Raw genomic sequence first — 25,618 nt, 5'->3', positions numbered from 1 at the left:
TAAATCTTTCTAAATCCATACGGTCTCACTGTTTGCAATGTATTTTGTAATCAGCTCTTTTGTTATCATGATTTTATCAGGGCCTGAAGCAAGACTGATTAGTTTATAACTTCCTGGTGCAGTTCTTAAGAGCACGTGTTAAGTTTGTAATTTTCTAAACTGTGACTATCATTCTCACTTTAAGAGACAGTTGCAATGACCTAGCAAGGAGTCTATGAATAATATCCTTCATTTCCTTACGTACAGTATGACTCGGAAAACACCATCAGACCCCAGACATTTTTAAGAATATCAGAGCCAGTTATGCTAAAATTGCCCGCTTCTCCCAGAGTATGTTCTATGACATTTTACTAATATCATCCAACTTTTTGGAAAACATTTGTTTAAAAAGTTGACAATTTCTTTTTCACGTTCTATTATTTATGTCATTAATTATTCCCTAAATTACATTTTTTCTACTCTTGTATTACTGATAAACATGTATTCTTACAATATTATGCTACTGTACATGATTTTTTTACTGCTGTTGCTCTTTTCTGTCTCTCTTTTGAGAATTCTAAAATCTTTTCAGCTGAACATGTAGCTGGGTACTGTATACCCTGTTTTTTAATCTTAAGCCTCTTCATGCAATCTGTAAAGTGTTTTCTTTTTTCTGATTTCCTTCATAATTTCTGTATTAAACATTTAAGTTAATCTTTTCCTAGCCATAGATTCAATTGTAGTTAAAGGGGATAAATTCATTTTGAGCCTTTTAACATTATGTTTTTGAAGTTTGACCATCCCTCTTCTATTAGCTATGTATCCATCTTTTCCCATTTCGTTGCCTGTAAGCTCTAAATCATCCCTTTATAATCTTCTTATATAAAATTATAAACTCTAACATTTAACTCAATGTTTAGAGACTTAAGTAGACTTAAGTAGACATCAAAAGATAAAGTACTGTGGTAATAATTTCCTAGTGGCTCTTTTCTTGTCTACTGTATGTCTAATATCTAATTATATCCTGGTTTTTTAAAAAGGTTTTACACAAACTGAGTTAAGATGCCATTTCAGCCATACAAGTATTAGATTCTGCCTTATCCATCATAATATTCCACTTTAAGTGAGGGAAGTTTAATCTCCCATAATTACATCCCCTTTGTTACATACCTTCCTGATCTTTTCTTACAGTAAACTATTAGCATCCAGGTTTGCATTAGGTGATCTACAGCATACAAGTAGTCTGAAGTCTTTAGAACTTTTTATTCTACAGGCATCTCAGTTCTCCTTCACAAAATCCACAAACCTAACCTAAAAGCGGAAATACATAGTGGGATAATCAATAATTCAATTAAACAATCATAAGAGGCACCTCTCTGGTGAAAGAGTAACAGATCAGAGCACACTGAGATAAACAATATATATTAGCAATAACAATGACACAAACTAAGCAACACACAACACAACATACTACTTACAAATTATGTATGTTAGTTTATTTACATATTTAAAAAAGGTGTCTCACAGCCTATAATATGTCCTGACCAACCAGAAAAAAACCCAGCCTGCTAAGCCTGCAGTAAGAAGTCTTATATAATATCTAAACAGGCCCATATGAGAGACCTGCATCCTAAATAAAACAAATAAAACAACCTGGAGATTAATCTCTCCTCCTAAAATTACAGATATCCCTAAGTGAATGGGGATTTATCCCTTTTTTGAAACGTGCATCATTAATCTGGAGAGAACAAGTACAGGCTGGGAATTCTATAGGAAGGAATTCAGCATTAATAACAGATAGGAAACTCCTTAAACAGGGTCCAAATATTTTGCTAGAATCTTAAGGCTGAGTTGAACAAGGTCCTCTCACCAGGCACAAGGCCCTCTCCTCTCTCCTCCTTCTTCATCTTTGTCTCTGTGTGTCTCCCCCTCTGCTTTTGCCTACTTTTCTCTTGCCCTGTGTTTCTGGACAGCTGATGACTCTGGACAGCTGATTTACCAAGGAGTTAATTAAGGTACGTCAGAAGATTCTACAGTGCAGCTCAGAAGTCACCTCATCTTGTTTCTGGATCTGAGAACATTGACATTGACACTTGGATAGCCATTTCAATAGCCATAGCAATATAATAAATGTTCAAAATTGAATTGTTATTATTTTGAACACATTTAAAGTTTTGAACACAGCTAAAGTTTAGTTCACAACAGTAATGAAATATTTATTTGTTTTTGAGAACTGGAACGGATTATATGAGACTACTATCTTACAAGGTTGAACATATAGGGCAGAATGGTGGCACAGAGATGAGCATTACTGACCTGGAACCCTGGGTTCAGTTCCCGGGTACTATCTACATGGAATCTTTATGTTCTCCCTGTGCTCATGTGGCTTTTCTCCAGGTGCTCTGGTTTCCTCCCATGTCTAAAGACCGATAGGTTAATCTATATCTACATAAATATCTGTATCTCATGTGTGTCTTTTTTTTAATTTTGTTTCCCCAGGTGTAAGCCAGGTGACGATTTAAAGAGACCTATAGATCATCATGCATTGTGTTTTTTTACAAGCAGATTTCAAGAACAATGGTACCCCATTCAATTATTTTCACAGGATTATTTGCTCAAAAATTCTCCCAGGTTAATTTCTTTAATATTGTAGTGGCTGTTTCGAGTGATCACATAAATTAACTTTTACATTTTAAATAGAGTAAAAACAAGACATCCCCTAACATTCATCACTTATTATTCAACAAGTATTGTAAAGCAAATAAATTCATCTGTCATAACTGACTTACTTTATTTTTGCCCTGATGTACATCTAGTTATTAAATTCTAAACAAGATTCATCACAGTGTACTGCTTTATGCTAATGAGTCTAATTAGTTTGATGAATATGCAGACCTACTGTCTTTGGATTCCCATACACTATGCACAAGGTGAAGGCATAGGGGACAGTATGTTTGGGTAATGAGGTGGGAAGACCAGTCACTGTCACGGACGTCCAAAGGGACTAACCATGGAGAGCAGGAGAGCGGATAAAGAGCTATATGCGTAGCGGCGGAACGGGAAAAAGGCCCGGGCTCGTTAGTGCAAAGAGTTCAGGAGTGCCGTATAGAAACCTATGCCCTCAGGTAGCGGACATGGGGCAACCTGGTGCTAGGGGGGTCTCAGGACATCCGAACGTCAATGCTGAGCGAGGGCAGAGTGCAAGACCCGGAAATATATGGCCCAAGGGAAAGAGAGGGACCGGAAGGGCAGCAGGCAGGAAACTAGGGACAGGACAGAGAAAGAGCGCCCTCAGGCTGCAGAGGGCGTGACAGTCACTTTCCCCATTGGAGGAAAAAATAGAACAGTCTATCATCCCAAGTAACATGTTATTGGGAGGTAAGAGGAAACCAGAACACAAGGGAAAGGCCCCTGCATAGATGTGAGAGAAAATGCAAACTCCACACAGACAGGTGCCCAAGACCAGAATCTTCCCTAGAACCTTGGAGCTAACTACTACAGTATGTCATTCTGCCAATCTAAACTCCCACACCACAGAATATTGCTTTTCAAGGAGAATACTGCAGAGGAGATAAAAACAATACATTGAAATCAGGAGGCAACCAGTCTGAGAAGAACATACATTTATTTGTGTAACTAAAATTTGACGTTTCAACCTATGTATTTAGATTGTGTTGTTCACTTATTTTTTTTCTTTAGAAATATTTGAAAAGCCTTGAAAAGTAAGGAATAAAAGAAAAAAAGAGATTTCGTCATTCACCAATTTATTTTTTAGATGGAACTTATTTTGTAAACAAGAGTAACTTTTAATGGAAATGCTTAGAGATGCAATTGAATAGTTATGAGCACCTCCTTAAAAAGAAGGTAAATATAAAAGTGCCAGGAAAATCCAATTATGCCAAACTCTAACTCATTAAAAGCATCTCATTAGTATTTAGAGATCGATTCAAACACCAATTTTTTTTCATGTCACAAAAATGAGGGAATTATATTTAGAGAGACAATCATTTCCTTTCCAGCCACAGCAAAAGTTATTATTTTGAGAATTCAATTGCTGTGATGCTGAGAATTTGATGGCAAAAGAAAAGCTGCCTATGGCATAAATTGAATTGAAGCAGACTTATGCAAAGTATAATTAGGCAACATTTTTTTCACAGAGAAACACACCAAAAAAAGCATCAACTGAGGCTGTCAAAATGATAAGCCAAGCATGCAGAACATGTCGGCTATGTAAGTCACTACAATGAGCTCACAGAATGAAAAACTACAGCATATAATAATACACTCTGTAGGAAATTTTCTCTCCCAACATGTGTGGTACGCTCTGCCTGTCACTTTAGTTAAACTGCTACTTTCTTAAAATAAAGAAGTCAGACAAATACGGTAAAAGACTCTTTTCTTCTCTTCTCAAAGACTTTTTTCTTCCTCTCTCATTTGTCCGTTGCATCGTTTTGTAAAACCAAACAAGATTTGCTGTACTGAAAAAAAAATGCTTAGAGCAGCTACAGTATACCAAGACGCATTTGCTTGGGTTTTCATCAGTCAGAGGAGATTTCATTTTCTGATGAACAGGAGGCAAGTCCATGTTTCACCCTCACTTCATGGGGAATAACAACAACAACTAAGAATTAAATGCATTCGATCTTAGTGATGGGTGAGTTAATTAATTTTTTAAGTATTTTGTCATTTGGCTAACCCATAGAATGAGGAGGGTGGGACTCCCCTGCAGACTGAAAAGTGACCCAGGATGTGGTGAGGGAGGTATAAGTGAGGCAAAATGTAAAAAGACAAGCTTTTCATGATACTTTCGTGATACTGCTGAGAATTAGGATTTAGAAAAGCTGGGGCCCTGATTGGCTCTGCCTTGAGCCTGTTGTTTGCCAGGAGAGGCTGTGGCTCTCCTGTGACCCTGAGCTGGAAGAAGCTGGGATGTTGATTGGTTTACTTGTCACCACCCCTCCAAACCTCCCTGAAGAACTTCCCTAGGTCATGTCACAATAAAATCACAATGTTTTTTATTTCCCCGAAACAAGTTAGGATTTATTTTCAAGGTGGCTTCATTTAATTTCATATATTCCTATATTTCTCTGACGGCTTCTCCATTCATGCCTTTTGCGATATTGACCTTACTGAAGAATGAAAAATATTTTAAACCAATCTTTTAACTCATCTCTGTAGTTATAATAAAATGTAGGTCTATATTGGTACCTTCAGATGTATATGGATGATATACATGCTCAGTCTACATGTTAGATTTTAGTATAATGATTATAGGTCTGTTTTATTAATGAAATTATAATTGAAAGGAAACACATTTCACAAGCACAATGGTACCTCAATAAAACAGTTAATCTAGATACGTTAATCATTTTATAAAACAAAGCACTTTATAACGTGCTAAAATAACTAGGATTGGAAGGGCTCAATACACACCTACCTGCATGCTACTGTATTACAATATATTCTAAATACTCATATAAGTATTAGAGTCAAATAGTTATTAATCTCAGCATTTTACTCAATTCATTCTGACAATTGCATAAACAAGCAAAGACAAATTTGTGTGTATGCATTCAGAATTCCATTAATAACTATGAGAATTGTTTAAGGAACAGAAAAAAACAGGGTTTAGAGTTTCATAGACATCAGAAAAAGTTTTTTTTTCTGCATATTTTCTTTTAAAGTAGCAGTACAGTAAATGCCATTCAGAATGGGTGTTACTATAGTATTACAAAAGCCTGCATCATTGAAAGGGACAACAAGTAAAAGTCAGATATGTGCTTCTGCTTCTCAAGAGTCAAGATCAAACAAAATGGATTCTATATCAGGACTGATACCAAAAAGCCATGTACTGCATATAAACACTTAAGAGAAAATAATACATTTGTGCTTCTTTCACATAAAATAATACAATAATGTACTTGTGGAAGCTAATATACAATATAAATATAAACAAAGGTATCTATACTTCCATTTAACTTTGTGTTACACTTACCCATGTAAGGTTTTGTTCCAGCCATTGAAGTAGCCTTTTCTGTATCTTTTAGTACAGTGGCAATATTGAAGTCTGTAATGTGAACATGTCCTATAAAGAAAGGAAAAAGTTTCTTTATATACTGTATACTTACTGAAAACTAAAATTGCACAAAACATTTGAGCATAGTGTTTTTATAAGCTCACAGCAACAATAATAACAATAATAAAGACACAGCTGCACACCACATATTTAGTAAAATTCAGGACAAAGAGTATCCAGAAAAGGTGATCTAATAAAATATGGTAGTATGATGAGTGTAACGAAACAATTCTTTCAGGGCCCTATGCAGACGACACAATCCGGGGTGAAGTGAGATAACACAGGGAAAAAAGGCATGCAGGAGTCGGGAATGAAAACAGGGGGCATGTCCATGGTGTGCTGGTGTTCCGGGGAGGTGTGGCCCAGGCAAACAATACTGAAAAAAGTCCAAGGGGAAATCAAAATGGAGGCAAAAATCCAAAACCGGGTGGTCCATCCAAGACAAACAAGATTTAAAGACCAGCACCAGCCACTTCCAGGTCCCGGATTTGCCTGGTACAGAAACCAGAGTAGAGCCCAGAATAGAGTGAGCGCCTGGCTTTTAAGGAGAACTGAAAAAGGGGTTGGAACAGGGAGCAGGTGCGGGAGATGAGTGGAAAACAAGGAAGGGCTGGAGTGTCCTTAAGAGGAGGGGTTTACGAACGTGACAATGAGATATGCCGTAAAAGAGGAGTCTGGCTCTAGAAGTTTTAAATGTTTTGCATTGGATGAAATTTTAGGTTTAGAGTTATGTAAATGTTCCACATTATATTGGGTTATTTGGGGTTTTCATTTCCTCCAGCAGCTTTTTTTTGGTATCTGTGATATGAAAAACTGATTTAAATTGACCGTTTCATCATTTAAAAAATTACATCCAGAACTTAATTCTTAAGTGCGGACGAAAGTATTAATTAAATTAAGATAAATGTTGTTTTTTTTTTATTTGATCTGCTTCTATTTACTGATCACGCAGTGTTTTATGCCGTCAGCTGGTAAATGCCAAAGAAGAAACAATAAGATGACGTTGGCCGCTTGCAGTGAGAGAATACTGTAGTGTTGTTTAAAGGAAATGATGTAAAAAAAATCTGTATCCACAGTTTAAGGCTTTAACCTCGGGGACCAGTCATTATGGAGCACTGATTCATTAACGTCTAAGGACATTAAAATTTGACATGTATATTCAGAAATTAAGGTTCCTTTTCAGCTTATTAACCAATCAGGACACTGCTTCACATAAGCAGTGATGTTAGCACTGAGTCACTGTGAATCAGCAATATGTTTGCAATGCCTCCTTATGATGCTGTATTGTGATTCAGATTTTCATCATCGCAAATGTGATCGACGATATGGATTTCAACACCGGAATTATTTTGGAGGGGTCATTTAAGATATTTGTTTCATTTCAGACAGAAACTGACGTTTCTTGTGGGTCCTAACAGATCCATCATTCTCCCTTTAATTAGTGAAAGTTTTTGTTATTCATGAAAATATCACAACCTCATAGCTAGAAAAAGTGTTTGATATTTTCATAATCCAGCTGTATTTACAGAGGCAGTGTAACAACAGCCCCTATTCACAACATTAACATTTTACTCAATTCTAGGGGCTTCAAAAGAACAATACTCCCTAACGGCAATACCTGGGAATGTCTAAAGAGTAAGAGCTTACTAGCTAAACACCAGTACTGTAGTTAGCTGCACTTCATCATCATTAATCATAAAAAACAATAGGAAGGAGCATGCTAATTTATTCACCAGTCATTAATCATTATCATCTTTAATCATCTCAAAATCTGACCTTATACCTCATACAGAAAAAAAACAAGGTAATAAGGAGCAGTCCATAAATACACTACATGCAAATATATCTCTATCAAAGTCACTGACATAAAAAGGAAAATTGACATGGAGCACAGAATCAATTTAATCCAGAATGGACAGACACGTATTGTTTTAATGGACTAAAACCTGGTGCTTTCTCATGCCTTGAGTGATACAGTGAAGGAAGAAAGAACACACCATGCATTGCTACTGTAACTTCAAGAGAAAGCACTCACAACTCGAAGAAATGCAAGGTGCAAACAGAATGAAAAGCACATCAGCGAAAACAAAAGTTAAAAAAACTGAAATATGTACTGTAAGTATTAAGGCGCATGAGCTCATCATTTGGTGGAAGCACCAGTGGCAGTAATTATAGCAGCAAATCTTATTAGGTTTTTATTAGGTTATAAGTGGTAATCTTATTACCACCGGCTTGGTACAATTTCTGTCTTTTCTTCTTGGTAGATTTGCTCAAACTCTGTCAAGTTGCTTGGGGATCTCTTATGGACAGTAAGGACTATGACTGTGTCGTTCAAGGACATTCACTGTTTTATCCTTAAGCCAGTGTAACTTTGGCCTTGTGCTTTATTCTATTGTCCTGCTGAAATATGTTTTTTGAGTTTTAGGGCTGAATCATGTTTTTATCTAAGGTTTGACAGTACTTTAGTACATCAATCTTCCCATCAGTCTTGACAATTTTTCCAGTCCCTGTAGATGAGAAGCAGAACGATAGCATAATACTGCCACTTGGCAGTAGGGATGGTTTTGACTGAGTGATACACAGTGTATCTTGTCACATATTTGTACCATCATGTAGGTGCTTTGATGCAAACTAATAGAATTTGATATGATTTTTTCAGCTCCAAGTCAGGGGCGTAGCCCAGGCCCACCCGGATTGATCCTAGGCCTACCCAATCAGACCAAAGTAATTTAAGATTTTTTTCCCCTTGTTTGCGTTACATGATTTGCTTTTTAATGTTACATGTTTGATTTTTTCATCGTATGTAATTTGCTATTGGCTCGCTGTATCTTTTGTGACCAATAAGAAGATTATGTAAATGCAGTGGGGCGGTGGATGTGTAGCCATAGCCTAATTGGCTATCGTTGTTGTCAGACACTCTTAGAACTACTGTATCTAGTGCTAGGTTTTTGGTTTATTAGCCAACATGGCAAAATAAATGCATATATCTACGTTTTTCCAAAAGCCGTGTGTAGATGACCAGAGCAGTCCCAAAACAAATAAGACACATGAGATGCTACAGGCATCTTGGGTTTTAAGAAGTACAGCCTGGCTTCTCGAATACAAGTGGTTCTGGAATGCAGTGCACGTGTTTGCTTGTAGCAGCTCGATACATGCTCGACCTGTAGGAGCTAAGCATGAAGAGGTTCTAAAATTTCTCCTGTAAAGAAATTACAGAAATACACGTTTTGGAATGCATGAATAACATTAAGATAGTATTGACGAGTGTGTGGATAGATGCGAGTGTGCATTTTACAGATAACTATTCATATTGCCTCTAAATGTCCTGCAGTATGTTTAAGTGAATGACGTTTACAGAGCTAAAACCCATCCAAAGTATGTATTTGACGCTTTTATTAGCAGACCATTCTTGCAATTAAAGGTACGATGGTTAGCACTGTAATGCAACTATACCAATTCAGTGTCAAGTCTTGTGGGAAGTAAGTCACGAATTTCCAAATTAGGCATCTTTTGGCATCGAAAATAGAATACTAATTTCGTGGCTTTCATACAACTTTAAAAGCAACATGAAGGATCAAACAATATATTCAGAACTTAATATTTTGATACCTTCGCAGTTTTTATTCTCATGGTACCTCACTTGATGTTACCTTTGGGGAGATGCATTTACTTCAACCTCTAAAACCCATATGAGAGACCTTTGCAAACTAGCTGTCATTTGAACGGGAATTTGCTGACACTCTAGCCAGTGACGAGATTATCGCCATATTCAACTCTAAGCCCCAACGGCTGTGTCTGGTCTAGAAGGCCAAAACCTCACAACAGAGTTAGGCACTGATTGTTTATTTGTGTGTGTCCGCCGTGGCACAGTAGCGTTCGGCAGCCTAGGTAATTGTTGCTTAACCTGTGTAAGAGAGAGACAGTTTCTACTGTATATATACCGCTCAAGTATTGGATTGTTAATTGGAGGGGTGCCCCTATGCTGGTACGATGGTCAGTTAGAGCCTGGGCCACCCACTTTTGCACAGGACCATCCACAAATTAATTCCTGGCTACGCCCCTGCTCCAAGTGCCAAGCCCCTTTGTGGGCTGACTGATCGGGATATCATTGACCCATGGACATTAAGCCTGCATTAGGCAGTACCTTGGTGTTTTAAAAGCTTCTTGGTCTTCATGTTCATATCTTTTTTTAAATTCATTATCTGTCTCTTATAGAGACAAGTCTATTAATTTCTGAAAACATGGGAAGCACTATTATTGCTGTCAGAGTTTAATCAGCTAATTATGTGGCTTCTTAAGGTAATTTTGGGCACCTAAATTAAATAAGAGCTGCCACTGGAAAGGGTTGTATTACTTATGCAATCATAACTTTTCCATTGCAGGTGGAGCAGTGGCACTGTGGCTAAGGATCTGCGCCTCTGGCTGGAATGTTGCCGGTTCGTATCCTGTGGCTGGCAGAGGAATCCTACTCCGTTGGGCCCCTGAGCAAGGCCCTTAACCCCACCTGTTCCAGGGGTACTGTATAAAAGGCTGACCCTGTGATCTGACCCCAAGCTTCTCTCCCTGTCTGTGTCTCTCATGGAGGGCAACTTGGGGTATGTGAAAAGACAAATTCCTAATACAATAAATTGTATATGGCCAATAAAGTGAACTTATCTTACTCATATTGTCACACACAATTCAAGTAAAGCAAAATGAAGAGTCTGCTCTATCAAGGTTCCAAGGTTAACAAGGTACTGTAGGTAGGTTAGGTCCCCTTTTCAGCCCATAAGGGCCTATGGGGGAATGGGCCACCATTGTTTTCAACCATGGAAGCGGAGGTGATGTGGTCCGCACCACGCTCCATCCAAGGCTAACTATTGTTCCCAAATGGTAGTTTCTAATACACGTTACTGACTTCATGCCCAGGATTAACATTATGGAAGAGTACTCTTCAGGCGAGACACGGGAACAGTTTTAGAGACTTTCAGTAAGATTTCAAAATATTTCAGTTACATTTCTATGCAGAGAGAGGACACTGGAATTGTCATTGAATTCAACTTACCATGCTCATCGAGAAGGATGTTATCTGGTTTTATATCTCTGAAAGGAGAACAAAGAGAACACTTGTAAAGCTGGAAAACTTCACAAGAGCTGAAGATGAAGTAATTGAGTTTCCTGCATTAATGGAGTGAACTCCATGGAGACAATGGGAGTAAGGATAGGAAACCCAGCATCCCAAGAGTAATTCTAGCAAGTTTCAATATGAGGACTGTATTGTCAGCACCCTTTTAAAGACGTAGTACAGTTTTTGTTACAGTTGGTGGTTTTTAGATTATTGAATTCAAGCTGTGTTTGAATTAATGTTGATCCGTGTGATTCCTGCACAAATTTACTTTCAATACACATTAGTTCAGACATGGGTGGCACAGTAGTACAGTGGTTAGCATTGCTGTCTCACAGTACTGGTTTTCATATCTGGGGTACCATCTACATGCAGTTTGTTCTCCTTCTTGTGCGCATGGAGCCTGGTGAACCCTAAGAATTGAATTACTCTGGGGGAATCCTACTGTATCTTAATGTAGTGTACAACAGTGGGTTTACTACCATTTCCATCTTCTCTCCTAAAGTTTCTTAGGATACATGGGGTTTGTGTCGTAGTCACTGGGACACTACCATGACGTCTTAGCTAACACAGTTTAGCTGGTTGTACACAAAAATAAACTTTCAGCATGATTCTGTGTTCTACCACATTATCATTATTGTGAAGAAACATTCATGCATTGTTCTATTAATGTATGACCAATTAAGCCACCTGATCTCATCACTGCAAATAACTGATTCAGGATGCTATTTAAAAATGTTGGTGTACTCTGTATTATACTGTATATACTGCACTATAATGATCACAAGAAAATATATTTTCTTGTGAACACCAACAGTTCAATGTGCAGCAGATCTGCTGTTTGTATTTCTACTGTATGTATGATAACTGTTATTTGTAATGGCCATGCACACTGTTAATGTGCTATTTATTGAGTTAAGCAAAGTATTAAACAAGATTTGTGTCAGTAAACTGGTGCTGTTAACTTATTTTGACTATATTATGTATTTTTTAAAGGATACTGTTTGTCAAAATGTTTATGGCACATCACATAGTATAAATAGCACACACAGATTATATATTGCTTATGAACATACTGTACATGGTCCTTGTTGGGTTGTATAGGCTATTAAATACAAGCAGTAGCTCCTGTCAATCAATCTGTACTAAACAACGGAATTCAAAGTTGTTTTAGATGAATATTTGAACAGCTTTTAGATGAGCAATTTACCTTATCATCTGTTTTAAAATCTCAATTTTCATTTCAATTTACATTTTAGTAATAAATACAGTACATTTGTATAACCTACAAAACAATTTCCATACAGTAGTTAGGGAAATGTCAATCTGATATTCAATAATTAAAGTGCAGTCAAGGAAAGATATAACCATACAATTCAGACCAGCCTTTTCTTATACAGAATAATTTATTTTAAGAATTACTTGACATTTTGACTTCAGGTTCTTCATCGGATTCATCAGGGGTTATTTGAGTGCCCTTTTTGGAGTGTGAATATTTTTCTGGATAGCTAAATATTATTTTAATATGTTTGGTAAAAACAGCATTTCTGTTGAATTTAAGTTTAATTATTAAAGCACACAATGAATCATCCTCATTTACAGATATATTTGTCAGGGGTGGGGAAATGCAGTTCTTCAGGGCCCTGAGATGCTCTCATTTCTATTCCACCTCTGATTAAATTTCTTATTTGAACTAATTATTTGCATAAGAAAGAGGGTCCTCTTTTCAGGCCTCAATTAGTTATTAATTGTAAAACTAGCTGTAACAACTGAAGGAGTTATTTAGCTCTACTCCAGAGAAATGGGGTTGTGGTAGTTTTTTCCAGTTCATATTACTTACTAAACCTTTAATGCATGTAAGGTTAAGTTGCTTAGACTACCTGAATAACTAATCAGTGATTAGTTGGAACAATGGAACAGCTAAATGACTATGAACTGATGTACTATAAGTGGAAAATTTTATTTGTGAGCTTTTAACTACTCTTATTCCTTTTAATAGATGATTGAGGTAAACTACAAGCTACAGTAAGGCAAGCATTAAAAGGGTAATATTTTCAAACTATGTTTAATTTTTCAAATTTGGTGACCTACCAAAGTTAAGAAACAGGCTAGTCTTTGTGGGACCTTTCATCACAAATATCACAAAACTCTTCTAAGAACAAAACAAAAGCCAGAAAAAGATAATAAAAAATTACAGGATGAGGGAGATGTTACAATAAATAACAAAAATATTAGGAATGAAAAAAAAAATCCAGTCCAGATTTTAGGTTTACCTGATGGAGAAGGTAAATAGTTCTATTATCATTGGATCTTTATACAGTCTTCTCCTAGAGTATTATATACTGAGATTTTCCTTGGTTCCTATACAATGCCTAGCAGTATTCTGAACAAATTGTACATGAAACACAATACATTCAAGGATATCTGTGAAAATCTGTCAGATGTGCCAGGGGGCATTTCTTCAAAACACTTTGCTATTAAAGAAATGGAATAGTGCCATAAATGGAGTATTAAAAAGAATAGCAGAATATAACATATAACCAAGACTGATAAATAATACAGGAATCAGAAACTGATTGAGTATTCAGCATACTGTAGCTAGTGTCTGGTTTAAAGTCAGCAAAATAACTTATAGTGTGGTTGGTTGCCTTTTTCTACTTGTTGTCTACTTGTGCTAACTTATTGCGGAGGGAAATAAATTCTCCTCAGCCCTCCAGAATAAATACATAAAATGTACCGCAAATTTGACCGACTTCATAAGAATTTCTGTATCTCTTTAAATCAGCTTCAATTCCTAGTTTCAATTGTATTGTGTTTCTTTGTTCTGATACTGTACATTGATGAAAGGAGACAGAATTAATGCTAGTATTTCATTCAGTGTGTAAAAAAAGCAAAACACCAGCAATAAAATAACAGTCCAACAATAAAAACACCAGTGAAAAAACTAACCAAAGATCCAAAACTCTAGAAAGTACTTTAGCAGGCCATGAAAACAAGAGAACACATTCTGCTTTTTATGGTACTATGATTATCAATGCTATCCATCTATTTAAAATCCTTTTTGCAGTACAGGGATGCGGAGGAGCCAGAGCCCATCTCTGCAAGGAAGGGGTGCAAGGCAGGATACACCTTGGACAGGATGCCAGTCCATCTCAGGGCACACAAAGACACAAACACACTCACACCATGGCCATTTGTTTCCAGAAGCCAATTAACCTAGCAATACTGTATGTCTATGGGCAGTGGGGGGAAACCAGAGATTCCAGAGGAAATTCACACATACTGTACTGTACACAAACACACAAACCCCACTCAGGCTGCATCACAGGAATTGAACCCAGGGTCCCAGTGCTGCAAAGCAACCATGCTAACCATTGCACCATCATGCATTATTAATACTAATAAAATAAAAAATAGATTGAATGATATAAATATCAAAGGGGGAAAGGGGGCACAGTGGTTAGCATTGCTGCTTAGCAGTGCTAGAGCCCTGGGTTCAATTATGGTCCTAAGTTGCTATCTGCATTGAGTTTGTATGTTCTCACCGTGTTTGCGTGGGTTTCCTCCAGGTGGTCTGGTTTCCTCCCACAGTACAAAAGCCATGCTGGTAGATTAATTGTCTTCTGGGAAAATTGCCACTGGTGTGAATGTGTGTGTGTTTGCTTTGCTGTGTGTGTCCTGCAATGGACTGGCGTTCTGTCCAGGATATAGTCCAGCCTGCACCTGTTGCTGTTGTTAGAAAATGGATGGATATACATTTCTCCTTTTTTCCTTCCCACCACAGGGTTCTGGTGAAAAAACCTGCCTGATTTTAATTTCCTGCAGCAATGAAAAATCTTTCAATTTGGAATTAAAAAAAGATATATATATTTTATGTTAGTCCATAAAAGTAACTATAGTGTTTCAGAAACCAGTGAGACATTATTAAAATGTACCAATTATCTGTCAGCAGCCTTTTATAAGCAGCCTTATGTCGCATTGAATCTAATTCTACTTTTTCAAATTTGTGCCTGAAGCATCTATTTCAGGAATAGACAATGCCAGTCAACACATTTGTTTCTTTCCATCTCAGACCTTAATGACTTAATTGACCTAATTAAGTGGATAAGAATGCAGATCATCTGTGTCTTCCAAGTTTTAATTAGGAGCTTTCGACAGATGCCTCCAAAACCTGCAGGAACCCAGCACTTAAAAACCGGAGTTGCCTAACCTGATCTAATTGTTATAAATACGCAGAAGTACTCCAGGTTTTCGGCAATGAAAGACAGCATCTGCGTCAGCTACTAGATAGGATAGGAAGTCTTGGACAAACCAACTGGTCTTACTGGTTGCCAATTTCTAATCAGCCATTGCATCAATAATCCATTACCAACAATACAGAACATCTGCCTAATTCATCCCTGGTTGGCTGTTTGAGTAATCTGTTAATAAGAGATGGATGCCAAGTGAAAATTGAGCTGCATTACTGTTATTCTGGGAATGTCAGTGGTATACTGAATTTTCTCTCGTCTAGGATTAATTCTATCCCCATTGGTCACAGTTGTTTTCAAACATATACAGAATTTCACCAATAGACACCAATTTATCAAACTAATTGCCCTAAAAATTCCAGGATGCCATCTTGCTTATGGGTATGTACATTTAATATTGAGAACAGCAACTTTTTTCTAGAACAAGCCATGGTATCAAACCTGATAGGACCTACAGTAGCTTCTTTTAAGAAATGGCTGGATAATATCTTTGTATCACCTCCTCTCATTTGTAACCCTATGCTCTTTTGACTTTTGCAACTATTACCCTAAGTGGTTGTTTCATGTAAGGTGTTTTAATAACAAATAAAAGACTGAGATTTGTAAGAAGCAGGCAAAGCTTGTTGCACATGTATTTCATTCTTCAGCTGTACAGAATAGACAGCAAACAAAACAATCCTATTTTTCATACAATATAAGACATTAAGGCACTGCTAACTAATTAATAAATAATTTACAGTGCTTAATATATAAAAAAACAAATTTTTATCCTAAATATACAACTACAATAAGTAAGTAATTGTGTGAAAGCAGAACTCTGTAAACATCTTGTGATTGTTTTCTGTGATGCTTTTTTTAGCCTTCAGGCATAAAACTCGTCATGATTGTACATTACAGAGATAAGGCACTGGATTTGAAAGCATCAGTGCACTTTAAATAACAAGGTGAGCTTATTGTCTCTTCAGTTTATTTTCATTCACAGAGGATTGAAGATGACTTTAAGTCAGTAACTGGGGTTTGTTTTTCAGGCACACAAAAAAATAGCTGATATACAATGTTTTGCATCATGGTCTCGATGAACATGTTTGCTTGGAAAAAATGAGACTTAAGCACTCCCAATGAAGTGAAACACATACCGTATGAGCATACAGGATTTGGATTCATAATTAAACAAATAAATCCTTGTTTTGTCCAAACAGGCCCTAGCAATATTAAGCAATTGAGAAAACACAATTTAAAATGTATTAAAAATTGGTTCACACTCTGCCTGTGTTATACCAATTACCAATATCACAAATACATTAGATTACAGTGTTAAACCACACAATAGGGACTTAAATCTTCACTTTATCATCTATCTTCTGATGCAAACAAATTCATTTGGTGATATTAACATGTGATTGCAGGACAAATCCAAAAGAAATTAAAATTCACATTTTTGTCAGTTTTGTACAGCACAACCATGTTCTTTTAAATGGAGGAACAAACTTATGTATAGTAATTTATATTTAACATGAGACACTTCAGATTGATTTGGTAACAGACAAAAACCTCTGTAAGTGTGCAGGTTAGTATTTCAGTGACTTTGCTTTAGTGTCTGAAATGGCTTTACTAAACAAACTATATCACTTGATAATGGATTTGGATACCGTACCGACCTGACTACTGGAACCTGACCTAGCCTGCCTACCCCACCTCGCATTCAGTCTTTCGCCCTTTGGATTTCTGGACATCTATTTCTCTCGGCACCGCATAGGGTCCGATCACCTCTTCCACAAGTCCTTAGCGACCACTGTGACACCAGGATATAAAAGCTAAAGACCAATGCTGCTGTAGAAAAACACATGTGAAAATACAAACAGAATAGCAGGACCTGTGCCTTGTTATTTGCATCAACAGTTGACAAGAGATTCTACATTACTGCACAGCTTAAATGGGCTTTGTAAAACGGTATATTACTTATTAGAAAATGAATGAGAGTACATTCAAATATAAAGCTTAAGATATAGAATAACTGGGCAAATGCACAAGCAAAAAATGGTCCAGGAAAAGATGTGTTTAGGGGTTAAAGAGAATTCCAATCTCTGCCACATTACAAGTCATTTCATATCCGTGTATAAGCAGCCTTACAAATCTGGCAGTGGAGTTGGTTCAATGTTGATTTGAAACTCCAGTGAGGACAGCATTACAGTTGTCAATTTAGGAGAAGACAAATGTCTTGATCAGATTTTCAGCAACAGTTAACATAGGACATAGTCTAGCAATATTTCTGAGGTGAAAGAATGGTATTTTGACAATATGTTGCACATGAGGGTCGAATATTAGGCCTGTATCAAATATCAACCCCAAGTTTTTCAATTAAGACTGAAGCTCAGTACAGTACCATCCACAGAAGGGCTACATAATTGGCTTTACAAAGTTGATGGGGGTTGCCAATAAGCATGACTTCAGTCTTGCTACAGTTGAGTACAGTTCAATTTTTAAGTAACCAAACAGAGGCTGTAGTCAAAAACTATAAGTAAAATGAAAAACAGTTTTATTACAAAAAATGTACTTGTCAGAAAAATATTGTTGAATTACAAAAAGAAAAGAGGTATAGTAATAGTCATGATAGCATGCAACACCTTCCATTGTAAAACTTCAATGTTTTTGCATGTGTGCTATACAGAGACTTTCAGGCTGGAACTATTGTCTTGGTCACCTACTGTACAATTTGGTATGTGTCTGGACTCTAATGTTCTGATGGTGTTTAACTGGTAAAATATTGGTTAGTGTCTTGTACTGTATATGAGAAACTTCCTGATCCTGGATCCCCCCAACTCTAGGATCTGGAAGTAGGGGCATCCATGTTTGGCTCTTTATCTACTCACTAAACCTTAACTGAGGGAGAACAACATGAAATTACTAGGCAGAATAGAAATTTCTAGGGCACTCTAAGAAACTATCAGAAACTACCATGTGATAAGTTTTAAAGCAAAATACAGAAGAATGGTGTGTGTATGTGAGACAAAAGGCTAGACTGAACAAGCAACAATCAACCATCCAACTCAATCCCTGGATGTAGGTACCGTATCAGGGACCTGAAGGAAGCCATGTTTTCATTTTAGTTCTGAAAGCTATTTGTGCTTTCTTTCATGAATCTGCCTGGCAGAGTTTGTGTTTCTGTTTTATTATTCTTAGGGACTGAAGGGTTTATCTTGTCATCTGGCATGGATTATTTGGTTTAAAAGTGCCCTGTTAATCCTTATTAAGTATCACATTCACCCTTTAAGGTATTAGAGAATGTATAAGGCTCTGAGGACTCAATTCTGTTGTAAATAATTGTAAACAGTAGTAGTTTCTATATATGTCTTGTTTCCGCAACCTAGTCCCTGTTATGTATTTATTCACCGATGTTCAAAAAATAAAACAATCCATGTATTTTCCCTGGCATCGGAGGTGAGTTTTTTAACTTTTAATTGTTAGTATTCAAGCTGGTATCAGACCTGATTTTGTAACTCAAATTGTATGTTATTCATTTAATTTATTTACACCCTATCTCTATAATACTCTATCTACAGTATTATAGTGTATTTATTTCTTATCAGTGGTACTAGGGTTCAAAACTTCCTTGGCTGTCCTCATCCCCCTCAATAAGTTGTCTAATTTGTATATCACACCCTGGGGTCCCTAACTCCAACCTAATAGTACTTCTTCCAAAACTCCTTCATACAGAAACACCCTCCGTTATAGAATACAGAACAAAATTGCATTAGGAAAACTTTAATATATGTCACAGCTTTCATCGCCTCCTGCCCCTTTTCATAAAGAACTCAAGGCTTTTCAAACATGTCTGCCCAATTTTTGTCAATAGAACACTTATTCACTCAACTAAAAATCAAAATCTTAATTAAACTATTGGATTCTAATGCTGGACAAGTCAAGGCTTGATTGTGTGTTAATAAAAAAGTCAACACAGACCCGAGAAGCAAAATTTTGTCTGACCCTAACCCAGCCCCTGCTCCCAGCATCCCCCTATAAAAAACCCAGTAAACCATACAGATTGGACGTTTGAACAAACAATGTGCTGTACAATAGCTGTCTACCAAACTTACATTTCCACCTTTAGAGAGAAATGTAAAACGTAGAGCTCATAAAGGGAGACACTTTGAAGGAAAAAGCAGCCCCTTCAGAGACCAAAGCAATCTTAAAGTAAACAAAACACATCCATCCAATGAAAACCAGCTCAAATAAAACCAATTAACAGACTTTGAATGCCAGAGGATCAACACCTGAATTTGTTTCATAACATTGAAATGGACAAATTGTTAATAATTAAGGCGTTTCTACAATCATTTCCTAAATCTGAGGCTTCGTTCTTGAGCGCTTCCATGTCTTCTGGATTTCATTGACAGATACACTTTATAAGTATGGCTCACCAAGCTCTTAAGTTGAACAGTTTGCTTGTATTTTTTAAAGTCATTTCAGTTTCATTTAGAAGAAAGTGATTAGAAATCAGCATAAAAGCATGTTTCAGCATGAGCTCATCTCATGTATAGTAGATTTATTGTTTCCCTAACTTGGTTGGGTTTAAACAATCGACCCATTCAGCGTAAGAAAGCTTCACATGGAAGTGTTTGACAGTGCCATTCTCACCTGTGTATACACATCATGCAGCTATAAAAATAAGTTGTTAAGAAAGGTATGTGGGAGCAATTGTAATCCAAATTGAAACAAACCTATGTTTATTATATTTGTTGGAAGTGACACATACAGTAAAGGAGAAAAGGATATAATTTATAAGATAATGTCCAGAGCACAGAAAACAGTCAAAAATCCATCTGAGTAAGATTCTTAAATTTTTGCCATATCAGTGCCCCTTGCATCTTGTATACAAGTGCCTCTCTTGCATGTTGGTGAGATGAGGGACCACGCTTCTACAAAGTATCTATTGTAGATCACCCGTCTTTGCTCATGGAGCGGACTGGGGTCACGGGCTCAGAGTGCTTTCAGTACTGGATTCTGGAACATCATTGCATAGCAAGGTGGCAAAGGCACCTTGACACTGCCTTGTGAGCAACTTTGTTTTTTCCTTGGATTTGAGGCTGGTAGAAAGCAGTCTACGTTATGTTTCAGAAACACACTGTCCTGTCCCAGGTCCTGACAGCAATCAAGTGGGACTGAGTAAAACTGTTATTTCTGCTAAAGGAGTAATGTTATTTTAAACAAGAGAGATTTTCCATATATGATTATCTGTGCTTCTGTGGTAAAAAGAATCTTTGACGCTTTTAGTTTTTTTGGTTAATTTATAAGCCTCCTAAGTTGTACCTCCTAAGGGTATTTAAATATTAATATTTGAGTACTTTTTCTGTCAGTGAATGTCTTTTTCCCTCTATTTGTATGTATATTTGTGTGTCTTTTTTTCTTGTCATTAAAAAATAAATAAAAGTGCACCTAAAAAAAAAAAGTATCTACTGTACAGTATATCACAGCTACCCTCCACACTATCACTGTCACCATCACTGCTGTTCATTTGAGAAGCTGATTTTATATTTCTTCTTCCTAAAGCTTTTGCCAATTCAGTTTTTCAGTGAATAGAATAGAACCCACATTTCTCTAAGTTAACTTCCTGGAGGAAGGAATCCTGTGTCCTTGGGCGTCCCCCTCGACACAGCCATAATGGCAAGATCTACTGACAAAAGTTAGCCTGTTGCTTAACCCAAATCAATAAATCAAATGAAGTTAGGAACACATACGAAGAAACAAAAGAATAATAAAGAAAACCTTCACTCACAGACACACTCAACTCTGCCAAACACAGAGGAGAGAATAGGTGAGACAGAAAGATAGAAAAGGTACCAATAATTACAAACATAAGTAATCCTCCCTTATTCACTAAACACTTCCCAACACCCAAAATCATTACAAACAGCTGGTGAACCATCTTGTAATACATGAACGCTTTGCAATTTGGAGGGGATCAGTACTATAAACCCAGAGCAACACAGTCTTATTTCTACAAAGTTTTTAAAATGAGCACCGTGGCTTATCCTAGAAGGTGACTCACAAATTACACTTGGCATTTTTTTTTGCTTTGTAATATTTTAATAGAAAAAAAAGGTTTAAAACCTTTAAAGTCAGATCACTAAATAATTGTTGTAACACATATCATGCAGACAGCAACCTGGGACATTATCAGAAACAATGAACTAATGTTTGACTAATTTGACAGAATACACAAGTATCATTATCCCCTGGGCAAGTAGTACTTAAAAGAGTTTGTAGCATCACTATTGTGATTAACTTCCCACTCTGCATCTCCTAATCCTCTTCTGAACAGATGAAGAGGCAGGTGATACAGACTACTACTACTACCACTACTACTAACCTTTTCAAAAAGGCGGATTGTCAGGAAAACACTTTAAATTCTAGAAATGTCTTGTTTAATGACAGCCCTGAACTCTTCTTTCCTTTCCATAGTTCTAACATATACAAGGTCAAGTTCATAAGATTGAACAAACCTGCAGTTCTTCAGTAGTCAGTCTGTATTTGTGTTAAAAGCTGCGTTACAATTGTGTCACTTTCCTGACAGACCTCTCTCCTCAAAACCCAAAGCTCTTTCACTTTGTATCTAAAGTCTATCATATGGCAAACCTTTATGATACCTCCTGGAATTTAAAGTTGATTAAAAGTTTGAGATCTTCAGAGTGAGCCTGAAAATAGAATCATGCACCACTGGTTCTACAAAAAGCTAAGAAAGCCCCAAAGACCTGAACTCCATTTTCACTCTAACTAATTGTCAGTTATCCAACAAGACTTTGTAAGAATAAGGTAAACCTGATATATATAGTTTTAAAAAAAACTGACAATCAAAATCCATCTTTCAAATGACACAAGAAATCAAAAGCCACAGCCCTCTGAGAAGGAGGGTCAGGAGTGTAAAACTGGACTGACCTCAGTCTGAAAACTGACATCCTCTTTGTTACAGTACATCTACTGGACCCTGTTTACCCTTCTCTGCAGGCAGTAATACCTTTTGAATCTCTTGTAGCCTCCACTTACCCCTTGGTTATCTCCTTTCTGCCAGGAGGCTACATCTTGCCAAGTGGGAGAAGCCAAAACTCAGTATACTCAGTAATTCAATAAACATTCACAAAGCATCTGATTCTTGGATGTCATTATTCCTTGTGAACTGTTTGCTAAAGTTTTAGACAATATTTTCTAGGCCAAAAAACAAGCTTACTGGTCTCCAGTTATTCAGGTTACCAAAAGTCCCCTACATTTGTCAGCAATGACAAGACTGCCGAATACAGCTCAGAGACTGAACATTCAACGTGAACATGTTGAGAAGCTGATAAGCATAGTCAGTGGGTGGCATGGTGGCGCAGTGTTTAGCATTGCTGCCTTGCAGTGCTGGGGCCCTGAGTTCAATTCTGAGGATGCTGTATGTGTGGAGCTTGTATATTATCCCCATGTTCACATAGGTTTCCTTCGTGTGATCCCTTTACCTCTCTCAGTCCAAACACATACTGTACTTGTCTTCTGGGAAAACTGACCCTAGAGTGAGTCTGTGTCTGTGTAATGCACTAGGGTCCAGTCCAGGGTGCACCCTGCCTTGTACCTGTGGCTTGCCAGGTTAGGCTTTGACTCTCCCGTGACTCTGAATTGGATGAATCATTTAGAAAATGATGGATAGATATTCATATTCAACATGATTTCTGATTAGAACAAAATAAGAAGTAGATGTATAGTTCAAGTCCCCACCCAATAAAACAATATATTTTTTATTAGAAAGAGCCTGTGCCAAAAATTCATTCAGGGTCAAAAGAGAAGTGTTCTCTCCTTCTTATACACATTAAAGTATTCTTCTCTACACACACCTGCACTTTTAAATATCACAAAGTGGGCTAAAATTGGCTTTGGAAAACAAAATTACAACTCCAGTACTAAACTTTGTGCTATACTGTAGCTAAATGCTCCCTCTCCAATTTGAGAACCCATTCGTGAGAAAGTATCTCCTGAGCACAACAACCTCTAATCTTCAACAATCAGGGGCTAAAAGAAGACCTCAGATCTCAGGGGCTAAGCCAGCCTCTCTTTTTAGTACATCCCTTACTCCACTAATATTAAAGGTATCCACAATAAAAATCGGCATATTGAAAAAGGAAAAAACAGATAAATAACAATGGGGATGAAACCATTTAACAAGTGGGAAGAAAGAAAATTATAATCATAATTTAAAAAAATAACTCGCTAAGACATACAAGAAGGCAGGGAGCTTAAAAATCCTAAAGGAAGAAAACACTTTATTGGTATACAGAAATATGGCATTTGTAATACCAGTAACCATACAGTAATACATATAGTAATATCCTATATTTCTTCTTTTTCTAACTCTTATTTTCACTGGCTGTTTATAAGAAATTTAATTACAGTATATTGAGAGAATTATATGATGTTTGCTATATGTCTTGTGCAGGTTTACCAATCTTTTGAATCTTCTAAATTTTGAATTCAAGACTCATCTGGGCTCTCCAGGAGCAGATCAGGAGACCTCTGTGCCAACAGCTACCAGCAAAGGAGCTCTTATCCTGAAATTGGACCCTGACTTTAATAATGGAAAAGGGTTGCTATCAATCACTTCACAGGACAGTTAGACAGCCTTTTTTATATATTGTTTTACATCAAATGAGTTAACTGTGCATCACGTTCTTTAAAAAAATGTCTAATCACACAAATTGCAGTAGCTTAGCTGTGACTCTCAAAAGACATTTAAAACTGCTGAGTGCAGATTGTGTTATTTTTTACTCATTTTTGACATGACATCTTTCCCATCATTATTATAGTAATAATCACGCCAAATTCTAAAATTTTCTAAAAAACTCAAACTACTAAATAAAGTGAAAAGAAATATACATGCCGTAGCATTGACCAGATAAAATAAAATGCAAACACTCCTTCAAATCTATTGACAGACAGGTCTATAAGAGTGTTCACAGAATTCACTTCCTTCCTTCAGAGTCTCTAATGTGTTTAGGTGGTAAGTTTTACAGTCATGGTGCTGCATAAGAAGAAGCTGTATTGCCCATTGCATGGATCCAAGTCTTAGGTAGAATTAGAAGACGTGAGTCAACATATCTTAGATTAAGAATTGGACTAGACACATGGATTAAGTCCTTGAGGTAACCTAGAGCTAGATCATTCAGTGCCTATATATTTTTGCATGTGGAGTTTAAATCACACTGTAGATTTTATAAGGAGTCAATTGAGACAGGACAGGTGCTGATGTATATGCATAGGCTTGGTAATTTTTGTGAGCACATACGCCACAGATTTCTGAACATGCCTGTGGCGTATTGAATACCATAATAAGAACTCCAGTATGCAAGGCATACAAGTCTTTTTCAGCATCAGGTAGGCAAAGTATGGTGCTTAACAGGGAAATGTTAGGTAGATGGAAAAAAGACTCGCTCACATGAACTTTAAATGACAACATAGAGTCAAACGTTTCTACTGTCAGTAAAATCACTGTCAAAAACAGGACTGGAATTACTAATCTGTTCTTGTAGTTTGGAATATTAATATGAAGGTGAGCTTCTTCTATGATTAATTTTACCAGGAGAACAGTTACAATAGTGACACTCCTCCACATAGCTTTTATGTGGCCTTTTCTCTTCTGCCGTGACTAAAAATTTGCATTTATCAATTTTGTCTCAGCTGTAATATTTCTAAAAAGGATTTTTCCTGGGGATTGTACAGTTACAGTATATCCACATTACTTGGCAATTTCTGTCTTATGATTTTATATGCCGACAATGAAAATGACAAAAAATAAATACCTAAAACAATAAAAAATGTTTTAGGTAAAATCTAGAAAACATGCCATGTAGGTTTAAGAACCTATTTCTGTTGATTTTCAGTGTTTCTACTTTCTACAGATCTCTCAATTCAACTCTTAAGTTGGAAGAACTTTATATTTTTTTTATCCTGGAGTTTCAGATAACACACTTAAAGTTTAATGTGTTTGCATGGTTATGCACAGGAGCTTAGCATTGCTTGATATGAATTTTCAAGGCTGAGTAGCATGGAAACCAAGCTGTCAAAAATGTGTTTGTTTGCTGTGTGTGTGGTGATGGAGTGGTGAATGGGTATGAAAGGATGAATGATGAGAAAGAAGGTTTTAATTCTGGCATTTATACAGAGGCAGGATATCATGTCATTCGCCTGTGT

The 25,618-nt window shown here is 36.8% G+C and overlaps 1 protein-coding gene across 1 annotated transcript in view; it reads right to left on the bottom strand.

The window, feature by feature from the left end:
* The window catches only part of LOC148840839 (serine/threonine-protein kinase 32B-like), a 141,642-nt gene that overhangs the window by 18,613 nt on the left and 97,411 nt on the right, over positions 1–25,618 (bottom strand). The window contains exons 5-6 of the mRNA XM_088912625.1: positions 11,100–11,137; positions 5,975–6,064 (exon numbers count right to left, since the gene is read on the bottom strand). Of these exons, the coding sequence (XP_088768751.1) occupies positions 5,975–6,064; positions 11,100–11,137 (128 nt within the window). The remainder of the gene's footprint in view (positions 1–5,974; positions 6,065–11,099; positions 11,138–25,618) is intronic.

This window comes from Atractosteus spatula, chromosome 1 (genome assembly GCF_055471065.1).
Source record: "Atractosteus spatula isolate fAtrSpa1 chromosome 1, fAtrSpa1.hap1, whole genome shotgun sequence".
Classification (NCBI taxonomy): domain Eukaryota; kingdom Metazoa; phylum Chordata; class Actinopteri; order Semionotiformes; family Lepisosteidae; genus Atractosteus; species Atractosteus spatula.
Note: the sequence above shows the minus strand (reverse complement) of the source record. Positions and strands in the feature narration are given on the sequence as shown.